Here is a 13,224-nt window from a genome sequence, read left to right on the forward strand (position 1 = left end):
TATTGAAATGTCCCATCAAGTTATAAGTGGCGAAGCTGGGTAAAAACACTTTTTCATTGACCATCTATATTACCTGAGCTGTTTCTACTACACCATTTCTCTGCTTTTGATAATTTACCCCTCTATAGTGGCAACTACCCATTGTTGCCTCTTTATTGGAGAACTGGGCTTTTCATTTGTTTTTTCATATGATATTGTGAATATTAAATATCATGACACCTTCCTCCTCCATAAAAAAGACATTTCATTCCTTCCACATCACCTTTTGATTGTGCCCTTATGGCAGATAGCCTCCTTTCTAAGGTATTCTCTCTCCAGTCAGTCTGTCTCTTGCGACTCCCTAGCCCTCCACAATTAATACATTTAAGATATATTTATTGGCACAAGGTCAGGAGACATAAATATGAATAAGACATGGTCTTTGCCCTTGAAAACACACAGTATAACGGAGGGCACTGAGAAGAAAGAATTCCTATTGAACTTGAGAAGTGGTATAATTGAGGCATGTGTGAGACCCCGTGGAATCACAGATAATGAAGCGGGCAAGGACATTACAGAACATGTAACACACTGCTGTTTGCAGAGAAAAGCAATGTTCTCTTGATCTACTACTAGAATTGAAATATTCATAACCTTTATAAAGGACAATTGATAATATCTAAAGCCTTATCAAAAGCTCATGCCCTCTGAACACTTCTAGAAATTTATGCCAAGGAAGTAGTAGGACAAGATGTAGTGGATGCTGTGGTGTGTGTTGCAATCCCCCCACTTTAGGACCAAGGTACTCCCTCTCCAGCTGCTGGAGTGGTAGAGATAGCTCTCAGCTAAGTCCCTCTCAGGGAATCACCCACAGTGGCCTAAAGTAAAACCTTCTCCCCACTACACAGCCCGCATCTCGTGAATGGACAATGAGGGGGTATAGAGGCCTGGCCCCTTTACCTTAATTCGGTACAACTCTGAAGGGTATTCTAGCTCTAGAGCTTCCTGTGGGATTGGCTGAGACCTTCGTTGTGACTGCATCAAAATTCGACTTCTCCTTTTGCCCAGTCGTGGTTCCATTGCTCCGTTTGTAAGTATTGGCCCCAAGACCACTCTCCAATAAACTTCCTGAATGCAAATCTTGACCTCAGTGCCTGTTTTCTGGGGAACCTGAGCCATGACACAAGAGTATAAATGCAAATGTGGATTGGTTTTTATTATAGAATGTGTACATGTAAAAAGTTGTAAATGCCACAAATGTCCAACAATAGAGAATTTGTTTAATGGATTATGATACATCCATAACATGAAATATTATAGAGCCGTTCAGAACACTGTAGATATTTGTTGACTTGGAATAAATGTTTAGGATACATTTTTTGAATAAGCTTTTTGGTTGAAATATAACATACATGCAGAAAAATGAACAAATTATATGGGTATGTATATAACTCAATAAATTAATCCAAAGTGAGCACATCTTTGTTCATCACTATTTAGGTTAAGAAGCTAAATTTTACCAGGAACCCAGATGCATTTTTAAAAATTAAGTTTATTGGGGTGACAATTGTTAGTAAAATTACATAAGTTTCGGGTGTACAATTCTGTAATACATCATTTATATATCACACTGTGTGTTCACCACTGAGTCAGTTCTCTTTCTATCACCATGTATTTGATCCTTTTTACCCTCATCTAAGACTCTCCCCACCCTTACCCTCTGGTAACCACTAAACTATTGTCTGTGCATTTTGAGAGAAAAGCAGAATCTGAAGCAGTATATATAGTAGCCCATATTTTATAAAAACATGTACATAGCATAAACAAAAGTGTGGATAATTACATACTAAAATGTTAATAATGTTTTTCTAGGTGATGAAAATACAAATAATATATTTCTATTTGTTTATCAGAAATTTTAATAATTTGTATCTTTTTAAATACTTACCAGCCACTCGGTAACTTGGAGAAATATATGCTAGAACTTCCAAATGAATAATTACTAACTGTTGACTTCTTCTCAAAATTCATTAAAATCCGTTAGAGTACCCTCTAATTCTATATTATAAACTTTATTACTAGATGTATCTCTAATTTCTGGGTCTCTGATAAGACAATATTCCTGAAACTTTCTATTTATCCAATGAATTGAAGATGAAATCACAGAAGGGCCACCATTTTTTTTCTTACTATAGAAATCAACATATAATAAACTAGTACCTTACATTGCAATGCTTATTCTTCATGCCACTTCAGCTATACAATTAAAATTTTAAACGTCTTCAAATGTAAATACACTGAAGACATTTAATTTTTTTCATAAAAAGTTAGGAGTTTGTGCATTTTATTTAATATGAAAATATGCAAAATGCATATTGGGATAAAAATCCATTTCTTGCTGGTATTTTGCCAGGAATTCAGGAGGGTAGAGTGGGAGGAAGATGAGAACTTTTCTCTCCCTCTCTGTGTATCTGTGTTTCTGTGTAAATGAATTTGTTTTTGTTTTTTAGTTAAACCAAAGGAAATTAATTGGTGAATACAGCCACAAAAGCAACTTTGGCTATGTGAAAAGGATAAAAGTCTTAAGGAAATAGATCTTATATTAAGATCCATGGGCCGGCCAAGTGGCACGTTGGTTAAGAGCTGGCTTGGGATGCCAGAGGGCCCCGGTTCAGATCCCACATATGAGGGCCAGTGACACTGCCCTCCACAGCTAAGATGCTGAACAACAGCTCAACCTGGAGCTGGGTTGCCTGAGTCGCCGGCGACAGCGTAGGCTGCAGCTCCTGCTGCAGTAGGTTGCCATGGTCTACCGTGTAGCCAGCAGCCAGCATGAGCAGCCAGCAGCCCCCGTGAGCGGCCATCCAGAAGCCGGCGACTGATCTGCCTCGCCCGGGAAGAGCGCAATGATGGTGCCAACTTGGGCCAGTGAAGCAACGTCCTCCACAACTAGACTAAAGAACAAAACGACAGCAACTTGTCTGTTCCCCTTTCCCCAATTCCCCAATAAAAATCTTAAAAAAAAAAAAAAAGATCCAATCTTTCTTCCTGGGAAGTATTGAGAGAAAGATCTTTAGAAAAAGAAACACTGCAAAAAACAAAATGTTTTAACTGGATGTGATCTTAGAGATCATCTTTCTTCACTCTTTCATTTCTCAGAAAACAATGCTAAGGCTCAGCGAGGTCCCATGACTTGGTCATGCAGTCACTGCATGATCTACTCACAGAGGCTTCCTGGCCCAGCTGGTGGGGGGGGGGCTGGGTTGCCAGATCAGATTGCAGTGAGTGAAGGCATGAGGACTGTTTAATCCAAAACTCATAGCAGGTCAGCCATTGGGGTCAGGAAGATGGACTTAGTGACTCAATAAAAGGCTCTGCTTAAATTGATGTGAGACTTGTTCCCTAAACTGGGTGGGGCTGGACGCTCTTCACTCATATGCCTGCATGGACTTCCCCATCCATGTGGTTTGTCCCTTGACAGTATCTCCCAACTTTGGGAAAAGAAACACTATTGTGCTCATTGTAACAGTCCTAATGATTGTCACAAGGTGGAAAGCAAGAGATGGAAGATGTGAGATCCGAAAATTTTCAAAGCAAATGACTTTTCCCAAGACCTTGCTGCCTTGATGGAACCAGCACGCGAGGCCCCTTAAAGCAGCGGTTCTCCACCTGTGGGTCGCGACCCCTTTGGGGGTCGAACGACCCTTTCACAGGGGTTGCCGGGTACTCGTATGTGGGCGTATCTGCATGTGGGCCTAGAGACAGATAGAGGAGCGGTGTCTCTGTTCCTAAGACCATCGAAAATATGTGTTTTCCGATGGTCTTAGGTGACCCCTGTGAAAGGTTGAGAACCGCTGTCTTAAAGAGAAGGAGGGATGCTGCTAAACTCCTGGGGGCTTCTTCCTCCTAAACAGGTTCCTTTTCTTCCAGGATCCCCAGTGGAATCAACAAACGTGTCTCAGGGACTGGAGAGCTGGCAGCCCTGACCACTCATCCTTCCCTGCCTTCTGTCCCCTCACTCTGGAAGCTGCTCCAATTGAAGTGCCTCTGATTGTATCTCAGTATGAGTCCCCAGTCCCCCTAACTCCACAGGTGGGGGCAGCAGCAAAGCCATCCCTTCCTTTAACCACCACAATTCACAGCAAGAAGAACGGTGGGAGAGCTCTGCGGGAAACCCAGAGCTAGAAGAGATCCATTTCACAACAAGATATTGCAGCCCTTTGGGCGCACATCCTAGGAGCAGGTTCCCCGCCTATGGCACACCAGGTAGCATAGTGTAGTGAGGACACTGCCCTCGAAATCGAGGACCTGAGGCAGGTTTGTGTTTCTGCTGCCAAGGTGCTGTCTGACCTTGGGACTGCTGTGGCCCTGTCTCCTCATGTGTGTATAATGGGAGGACTAGAGGAAGGCCCCTTACATTGCTTTTGTCCTTGCATTCCTTGAGTTCAAGGTAACTAACTATATCTTTTACACATTGAAGTCTTTTGCATGGCATTCAAGATACTTCTACTCAGGCCTATATTTTTATTTTCTGTGCCATCCCCCACCTCCTCCTAGTCACATGGAGGAGCTTGCTATTTTCTAAACATAGTGCTCTGCCACCAGTGTTTACTTCTCTTCCTGGGTTTTTTTCGGACTTTTTTTCCCTCACCCCAATGAAAAAAAACTATCCTTAAAAGTCTTCCCCAAGGTAATCTTTGCTCTGAAACCTTCCCTGATCACCCTCCACTCCACCCCTTTTCTCCCACTGCTTTCTAATAACCCTGTCCTCGCCTGTACCGGAGCTCTTATCAAGGTCTGGCTTGTACTACAGCTCTAGGGGCTGCTGTTGGGGACAATTCTCAGCACTTGGATCTAAAATAAAGTCCACGATTTAATGGCTTAGCTCTTCTTAGGAGAAGACAAGGTCTGTGAAGACTGCAGATTCCAGGCTCCCAGGTCCCTCAGGTGTCCTGCCTTCCTCTCTTACCAGCTGTTTTCTTTCACACAGGAGTCCTGGTCAATAATTAATGCTATCAGAAGAGCTGGCACAAACAGACTACCCTTAGGTAAGGGATGGGGGCACCGGTGCTCGTCCTAGAAGGGAAGGGTCGGGGAGGATCTCCTAAAATGGATGAAACCAAGAGACCACTGAGCCACTCAGGCTGACAGGTAATTAGGTCTTCTCCTATCAGGAACCATAGACACCCAAGTCTCTATCTTTCCTCAAACACCCTGGGCAATATCTGACCTCCATTTAAGAAGACCCAGGGCTCAGAGAGTGTTCTCTGTCCTTGGGGCTGAAGAAAACGGTTATAGTGTCAGGAGGCTGGGAGGGAGAGGGGGGAGACTAGGGCCATTCTCTGTGTGTTCTGGAGACCAGGTTATTGACCACACCTGCTGGGCTCACACACAAGTCAGGGCTGCCCTCATGGGAAAGCACAATCTGTACCTGGTTGGCCTCAAACAAGGTCTCAGATGTTGGAAACCCTTTCTTTCCCAGTTGGATATAGGGGAGTGAAATGGACTTGGAAAGAGAAATAGAAGTCTTATAAAATGAGGATCATCAACAGGAATGATAACCTGCACAGTCTTGAAATTGACCCCCCTCCTTTTTAAGATTTTATTGGGGAGTTGGGGAAGGGGAACATTGTGTTTTTCCAGGACCCGTTAGCTCCAAATCAAGTTGTTGTCCTTCAATCTTAGTTGTGGAGGGTGCAACCTCAGCTCCAAGTCCAGTCACTGCTTTCAATCTAGTTGTGGGGTGAGGGGGGCGGGCCACAGCCCACCATCCCATGTGGGAGTCAAACTGGCAACCTTGCTGTTAAGAGCACACGCTCTAACCAACTGAGACACCAGGCCAGCCCACTTTTTGCCCTTTTGCAGTTGTCATGTGAGACAAAATGTTGGGGTGTGGGCAGGAGGCTTAAATTGGGGGAAGATTGTACAATGTTTCGCTGGGGAAGGAGTTTCTCAGTTTAGGGCTATAAATGCATAGCTTGTGACAGGCTTGAGGGGCCATGTTTTCGTTTTGTTTTGTTTTTTAGCTGAGCCATCCTGCCACCTGTTGGCAGCTCAGCTTGGGCCGGGCATCAAACCGCTGTTGCTCAGAGCTCAAACTCTTGAGCAAACTCTTAACCAACTGAGCCACTCGGCCAGCCCTTGAGGGGCTTCTGTTGTTTGTCCCCTAAGAGATGTTTCAGCTTCATAGGATCATGAAGTTTCCCAAGTTACTACAGTCCAAGTTGAACTTTGTCTCCATGGAGTTAGCTCCAGAGAGTCCAGAGCCTCACTCCCGAAGAGGAGTCAGGGAAACTGCTTCACTTGGGAGAGGAGCAGATAGCTACTTGAGAGAAAATGGGAGGCATGGGTGGGTTCTTGCCACACAGCCTGTCTCTAAGGAGACCCTTTGGGGCCCAGAGCCCACAGATGCAGTGTAGTTCTCATCTTAGTGGGCTGCCTTTGGCTCTGGGAGGATTTCAGAAATTAATTTCCAGGCATTCTGTGGAGGGGACAAAAATGCTCTCCCCTTCGCTTTCCTCCATGCCTGGGATCAGGCCAGTCACTGATGTGGCTTTATGATATGATGTGATGTGATCTTGAGAGCCTGCCTTGAACGTTCAAGTTTGTCCTCTCGCCACCCTTTTGTGCTTCTTCACATGCATGTGAACAAACTTTGTCTAGTCTCCTGTTGATCTGTCTTTTGTCAGTTAATTTTCAGTCTCCCTGACATAAACCTAAATGTTATAGGAAAAGTTTTCCTCCCAGCACCACTCAAGATGATGAACAAGGGCTAAGACAAACAAAACAAAAGTGGAGGGTGAATTGCAGGAATATTAAACTAAAAGCTCATGCCACACCATGTCTTCCTTAGACCCACTTCCACTTCAAAATTCATGCACATTAGCAATTAACATTGACCTGACTAAAGATGTTTTGGATATCATGGGGTAAAACAATTTTAAAGTTTCCTTTTAAAGAATTCTGTTCTTCCTATCAAGGTCCCTCTCTTCTCTTCTCCTCCCCTTTCCTCTCCTCCCCAGGATTTTAAAACTGCCCACTATTTTCAGCTCAGGTTTTTATCAAAACAAAGGTCTGGCGGTTATTTAACTCCACCCTCCCCCTCCCCCACCCTCTGTAAAAAGCAATTCAGAGATCACTCAGTGTTATTTAAACAGATTCCTTTGGGGGGAATCTGAATACCACCCCATGTGAATAATCACAGAACTACTACCATTTATAGATTCTTTCTAAATACTACTTTAAGCACTCTGTTCATCTTACCTTATTTCATCCTAATAACAAATCTAAGAGGTACATATTATCCCCATTTTAGAGACCCAGAAACTGAGGACCAGGGAAATAAATCAAGTTCTGTATCTTACCTATTTCTTAAGATGCTAAACCAGAATTTGGACTGAGATAGTCTAAATACAGAGCATGGAGGGAATTTTAATAATTCTCACTGAAGAGGTATCAAAATTGTCATCCAGAGAAAACAGATCTCACTCTAGGGGGAAATTCTGCTGCTAAGAAATGTGATGTTCTCTTTTCTTCAAAAGGGATTGGGGGTTTTGGTTTATCTTTAGTTCCTCTACTCAACTCTGACCTATAGGATGAGTGGTCCCTGTAGATAAGAACTATCTCACATTCACTTTCAACATCTCAGGAGTGGTGAAGTGACCGGAACTGGGTAAGGTCACACAGAAGCTTCCTTTTCAAACCTGTTCAAGCATTTGCCCTCTCCTTCTCCAGCTCTGAGAAGCCTTCCAGGGAAAGACAGCTGGATACCTCTCTCTGCTCCGCCTAGGAGAGGTACTGTTGGGAGATGTGGAATTCTGGTCAAAGCCATTCCAGGACTCCTGGGGAGAGACAGGATTCCCCCTTTCCCTCCCTCTCCTGTGATCCCATGTTATATGCCCTTTGCTAACTTCCAAGGGCTATTGGGTGAAAATGAGATAATAAGGACTTGGTTGGGGTTCGAACATCAGTGCTGTAGTGCTCTCTCTGCTGCTCCTTGTGAACCAGCAGACAGAGGTGATTCACATGGTAAGAAAGGCCCCTATAGGCAAAGACTCACTCTCCCTAGCAACCCTGAAAAGAGGGTGGCCTAGCTAATTCCCCACTCCTTTCCCACTGGCTTCCTCCCTTGTTTTCCTCTGGACTGAAACCAAGATGCTCCTCCCACCCTTCTCTTCTAGGAAGCCAAGCCCCTTTGCAATCTACATAAGGTCCGCACCCCGGGGACCCAGGGACCCAGGGACTGCAGAAACTGGCCTTCCTCCTGCTGTCTCCCAGAATCCAAGACAGAGACCCCAGGTAAGTGGTCCGAGAGGTGGATTCAGGAGCTGCTTCTGCTTGAGGGTTGGAGAGAAGGGTGCCCCAGGGTGGGCGAGGATAACACTGAGAAAGCTTGGGCTAGGCAAACATAGGCTCAGGGCAGAGCTGGGATTGGGGATGGAGCCCTCGGACCGAGGGCTGCAGAGACCCTGTAGGTCTGGAGAAGGAGCAGCCCCAGGTGGGGGGAGGTGAACATCTCTCTTTGGAATACAATGGCATCCCTTTGCGATGCCAGTGTCAGGCACGGGGTTCAGCTTCCTTTGTGTTGTAGGACAACAGGACTCTGTCTGGCATGATCTTGTATGTCATGATGGTATCAGGGATACAATCTGGCTCATGGTTTATTCAAAAGGATCTTGTATTGAGCCACTAGAGCACTGGGTACAAATATATTTTATTTTTCAAATGTATTTAAAAAAAACAAAACACACCTCCAATATTCAAAGACAGGACTGCCAAAATTTAAGTTACTTCCAAGGTCACCATCCAGAGAGGAGGACCGCCTCTCTCTAGCTAGTGGGAGTCAGTCAAATGGTCTTGGAGACGAGTATATGTGAGTGTCTCATTACTTGGAAAATCTTGCAGGAATAGAGACATCTTTCTGGCTGACCTGAAGGGTGATTGTAAACCAGGAAAGCCGTAGGTAGGAGCTGGGATTCTCCTCCTAAGGTGATGCTTTTCCTCCTCTTTCCCTTTCCTGGCTAGGCTCCTCTGGGGAAGTGAGGCCACCATGGCTCAGGAGAAGTCCCTCATCCTGTTCCCACTGCTAGTCCTCATGCTGCTGGTGCTGGGGTGGGTCCAGCCTTCCCTGGGCAAGGAATCGCGGGCCATGAAGTTCCAACGGCAGCATATGGACCCAGGCAGCTACCCCACCAACGACGCTAACTACTGCAACCAAATGATGAGGCGCCGGGAGATGACGAAGGGATGGTGCAAGCCGGTGAACACCTTTATCCACGAGTCCGTTGTAGATGTCCAGGCCGTTTGCCTTCAGGGAAATGTCACCTGTAAGAATGGCCAGCCCAACTGCCACCAGAGCAGCTCCAGCATGAACATCACGGACTGTCGCCTGACGTCTGGCTCCAAATACCCCAATTGTGTGTACCGGACCAGCCAGAAAGAGAGGCACATCATCATAGCATGTGAGGGGAACCCATATGTGCCAGTCCACTTTGATGCTTCCGTAGAGGTCTCCAACTGAGACCAGAGCAGTGAGATGCCCCGCCTCATTATTGTGTCACCTGCCTCTCCCCTCTTCCTTCCTTGCCCTAAGGGAAATAATTCAAGTTAGGGCTCCTATCCAACGCAACATGCTTTCCTGGGCTGATGCTTGCTCCTGTGTGGTTTGGGGGGTGAGGAGTGAGTTGTGAGGTGGGCCCCATGTTAAACCACTTCACTGCTTCTTTCAATAAAACTCAGTTGCAACCACCTGAATTCCTGAAGGCGTCCCTATCCAGGTTACTGTTATTATGATTGCTTTCCTGCTAGGGGTAAGAACTGTAAATCTGGTTAACTTTGGTGACCTGTGAATGGAATCATTAAATGCCTCCTCTTCTGACTCTTGGCTTTTAGTGACCTGAGATCACCCCTTTCCTTGTTGATTCTTTAATGCCAATACGAATTGTTAAGTGTTGTGGAGGAGAGACTGTTCCATGATGTGACCTGCGAGCTGGACCCAGGCCAGAACAGAGATTGCTTCTCACAGCCCCCTTTTAGAAACTGTCTGATCATAATCGATATTCATTCTGATCCTAATCAATGTTCATTCTGACATAGATCAGGACCCCTTACCCTGCCTCCTGTGACTTGCTTATTCCTGGAACAAGCTGTTTCCTGACCTGGTCAGGCATGTAAAATAATTTCTGTACCTGGTAGCATTCACATACTAGTACCCGTGACTATCCCCCCCTTTTACAGTATATAATTCTTTGCCATCTGTCAAGTGCTGCGGGGATCCGTTCTGTCTTACAGCCAGTCACCCAAGACATGACTTGTATGTAAGTTTCCCTTAATGGGCTTTATTAATTATCAGACTAGAGAGGCCAACCTCTTTCTTTGGTTTTTCCCTGCCCTTTCCTTAGGGAGGTAGATTTTTAGTCCGAAGACCTTTCCATGGGTCTGTGTGTACTAACAAGTGTGGCCTGTTTTAGATAAAAGGAAGCCACAGGGGACATTGTCATGCTAGGTGAACTGACAGAAGGCAAAGCTCAAATACTAAAATCTCTGGCATGGAAGGAAGGACAGTGTGACCTCAGGAAGACCCTGCTCAGCCTCAGGGTGGGGAGGAAGAGTGCATGAAATTGTGATCCTAAATTTCTTTCTTTCTTTTCTTTTTTTTTTTTTTGAGGGAGCTATTACTAAATCAGAAAAATGGTCCTCTCTTACTTGGAAAGTTGGAACCTTCCATTTAGGAGCTAGAAAAGACTTCTGAGGGAGGATAAGTAGACTTCAGCTTATAGACCAACTCTAATTGGAAATGCCTGCCTAGACTGCTGTAGAAAAACTTCTAAACAGTGATGTGGTTGAACAGTAGCCTCTCCTGCAGGTATGAGAGTGGTAAGGGCATATGTGCCACCTGTCTGCCACCGTTGACCTAATGTAACCCCCATCTTTTACACAAGAGCAACCCGAATCTCAGAAAGGTTGTGACTTCCTCATGGTCGCTATTAGCGAGTGGCACAGCTGGGAGCAGACCCCAGGTCTCCTGGCTTCCCAGTCACCCTTTTTTCTGCCACTAGGGTCCCCTCAAGAAGACAATTTCCCAGTCTGCCTGCTTTATTACATGCCGCGGAGTCATGGCTTTCTCTCTTTGAGCTCGCTGGCGGCTCTCACAGGTTCCCAGACTACTTGGCCTGTGATTCTGCTCAGTTCTTGGCAACTCATCCTTACAGCCATTGAAAAGACTAGACTCAGCTTCTGTCATCACTTAATCATTTCACTTGACTTTCTATTTACTGTTGCATCTGGTTCTAGACAAGGTCATAGGAGAGAAAGTTTCTACTTCCAACCAGTTTGACCAGCTCTGTCATTGTCTTTATATACTACATTTATAAAGGTTGGGAGTGACTTTTTCTTATGCAAAGTGAGTTTTCAGTTCTGGGGGCTTTTATATGAGGAGGAAAGTGTCAATATAAGAAACATCTAAACCTGTAGAGAATTTTATGAGTTTAATTGAATCAAACTGACGACAATTGCTGAGAAGCAATATCTCAACAAATTAAGAAAATGCTCTGGAGAATGGCAGTTTTGCAGCTTCTTTTATACATTAGAAGTAAAGGAGGAGACATAGGAGGGTTACATGAAATCCATTGGTGGTAGATTTAGGGGGCAGGAGAAAGCAAAGCAGGGAAATCCATGGGATTGAATAAAAATAGAATAGAGAGACACATACTTCTTTTACATTGGGCATAGGATAGTAATAATTAACATTTACAGCACATAGAGATGGTATGCGGGGAACAAGATAACAATGAGGGGTTCTGTGGTCTCCTGCTTTGGTGATGTGGGTGTTCCCTAAAGGGTATGGAAAAGAAGATTACGCTGACATTTCAAAGATACATTACCTTAGATGCAAAAAGACAATAGAAAGGCTCACTTAAGGTAAAAATAGACCTTTGTCAAGGAAGCTAGAGGCCAGTGATTTGAGTACCCACCATGACCTGCTTTTAGTTAGGAATTTCTATGTTCAGACCATCCTATGCTGTTACTTTCGGTCTCTTGAGTTTGTAGGGCCACCATGCTAGCCTCCCCTGAGCTTTTGTATGTGGGCCCTCTTTTGTCCACAAAACCTACAGATGAGAGGGGCCAGATATCTCTGCATTTCTGGAGTAATAGGGATCTCACCCCTCACCAGCAGTGAGGATGGAGGAGGAAAAAAGGGAAACTCAGTTTATAGACATGCTCCCTACAGCCAGGATTTTTCTTAAGTTCATCTTACCCTTGTTCCTAAGCCCACCCTTTACCCTCCTGCTAGTGCCAAGAGAACACTTTAGTGGAGCTTCTGAGAATCCTCACTTGGAGTTTGTTGCATCTACAATATACCTGCACATTTACCAGCTGTGGCTTCTGGCTCCCTGCACTTTCTAGGTGTTAATCTAAAAATAAAAAGCAAAAGTGAGAAATGATAGGCATTTATTTGGAATTCAAAGGAACTGCAATTCAGAAAAACAAATTCAGGGGCCCGCCGAGTGGCGTGTTGGTTAAGAGCTGGCTTGGGTCGCCAGCTCTAAACAGCAGGGCCTCGGTTTGGATCCCACATGAGGGCCAGTGATGCTGCCCTCTACAGCTAAGATGGTAAACAACAGCTTGACCTTGAGCTGGGCTGCTGTGAGTCACCAGCGACAGCGTAGGCTGCAGCGGGTTGCCATGGGTTACCGTGTGCGGCCACAGCCAGTGTGAGCTGCCAAGAGCTGCTATGAGTGGCCGTTCAGAGGCCAGCGACAGATCTGCCTCATCTGGGAAGAACTCAATGATAATACCAACATGGGCCAGTGAAATGACTTCCACCACAACTAGACTGAAGAACAAAAGGACAGCAACTTGTCTGTTCCCCTCCCCCGATTCCCCAGCACTGTTCCCCTCATCCAATCCCCCAATTAAAAAAAAACAAACAAGAACAAATTCAGGCAGTGTCGTGAGCAGGATGTGGCTATCAAAGTAGCAGTCTCACACACGTTTGTGTCTTTTCACAATGCCAGACTTTATTAGAATAAAGTCTGGATCTAGTCCAACTGACTCAGTTTACCATGGGCATTAACCAAGTCTCTGGCCAGAGGATGGTCTTCAATAGTTAAAGTAGAGCGGTTTCACACAAGAGGGTCACTAAGGTTTATTGTAAGCAATAGGGTTAGGCAAGGCGAACAGAGTCATACAAAAGAAGGATGAGAGAGAGTCCGGTGTTCAGCGACAGTCCCTATGGCGCTGGAG

The 13,224-nt window shown here is 45.1% G+C and overlaps 1 protein-coding gene across 1 annotated transcript; it reads left to right on the top strand.

Annotated features, from left to right (window-relative positions):
• Positions 1–8,170: 8,170 nt before the first annotated feature.
• RNASE1 (ribonuclease A family member 1, pancreatic) lies at positions 8,171–9,732 on the top strand. The gene is made up of 2 exons (XM_019632357.1): positions 8,171–8,277; positions 9,004–9,732. Exon 2 carries the CDS (start codon positions 9,029–9,031, stop codon positions 9,497–9,499), a length of 471 nt encoding a protein of 156 aa, XP_019487902.1. The 5' UTR covers positions 8,171–8,277; positions 9,004–9,028; the 3' UTR covers positions 9,500–9,732.
• Positions 9,733–13,224: the final 3,492 nt, after the last annotated feature.

The sequence above is a fragment of the Hipposideros armiger genome, unplaced genomic scaffold, assembly GCF_001890085.2.
Source record: "Hipposideros armiger isolate ML-2016 unplaced genomic scaffold, ASM189008v1 scaffold_1132, whole genome shotgun sequence".
Classification (NCBI taxonomy): domain Eukaryota; kingdom Metazoa; phylum Chordata; class Mammalia; order Chiroptera; family Hipposideridae; genus Hipposideros; species Hipposideros armiger.

What these genes read in the sequence shown, in the direction of transcription:
- RNASE1 (XM_019632357.1), top strand. Translation starts at nt 9,029, where the DNA reads ATGGCTCAGGAGAAGTCCCTCATCCTGTTCCCACTGCTAGTCCTCATG.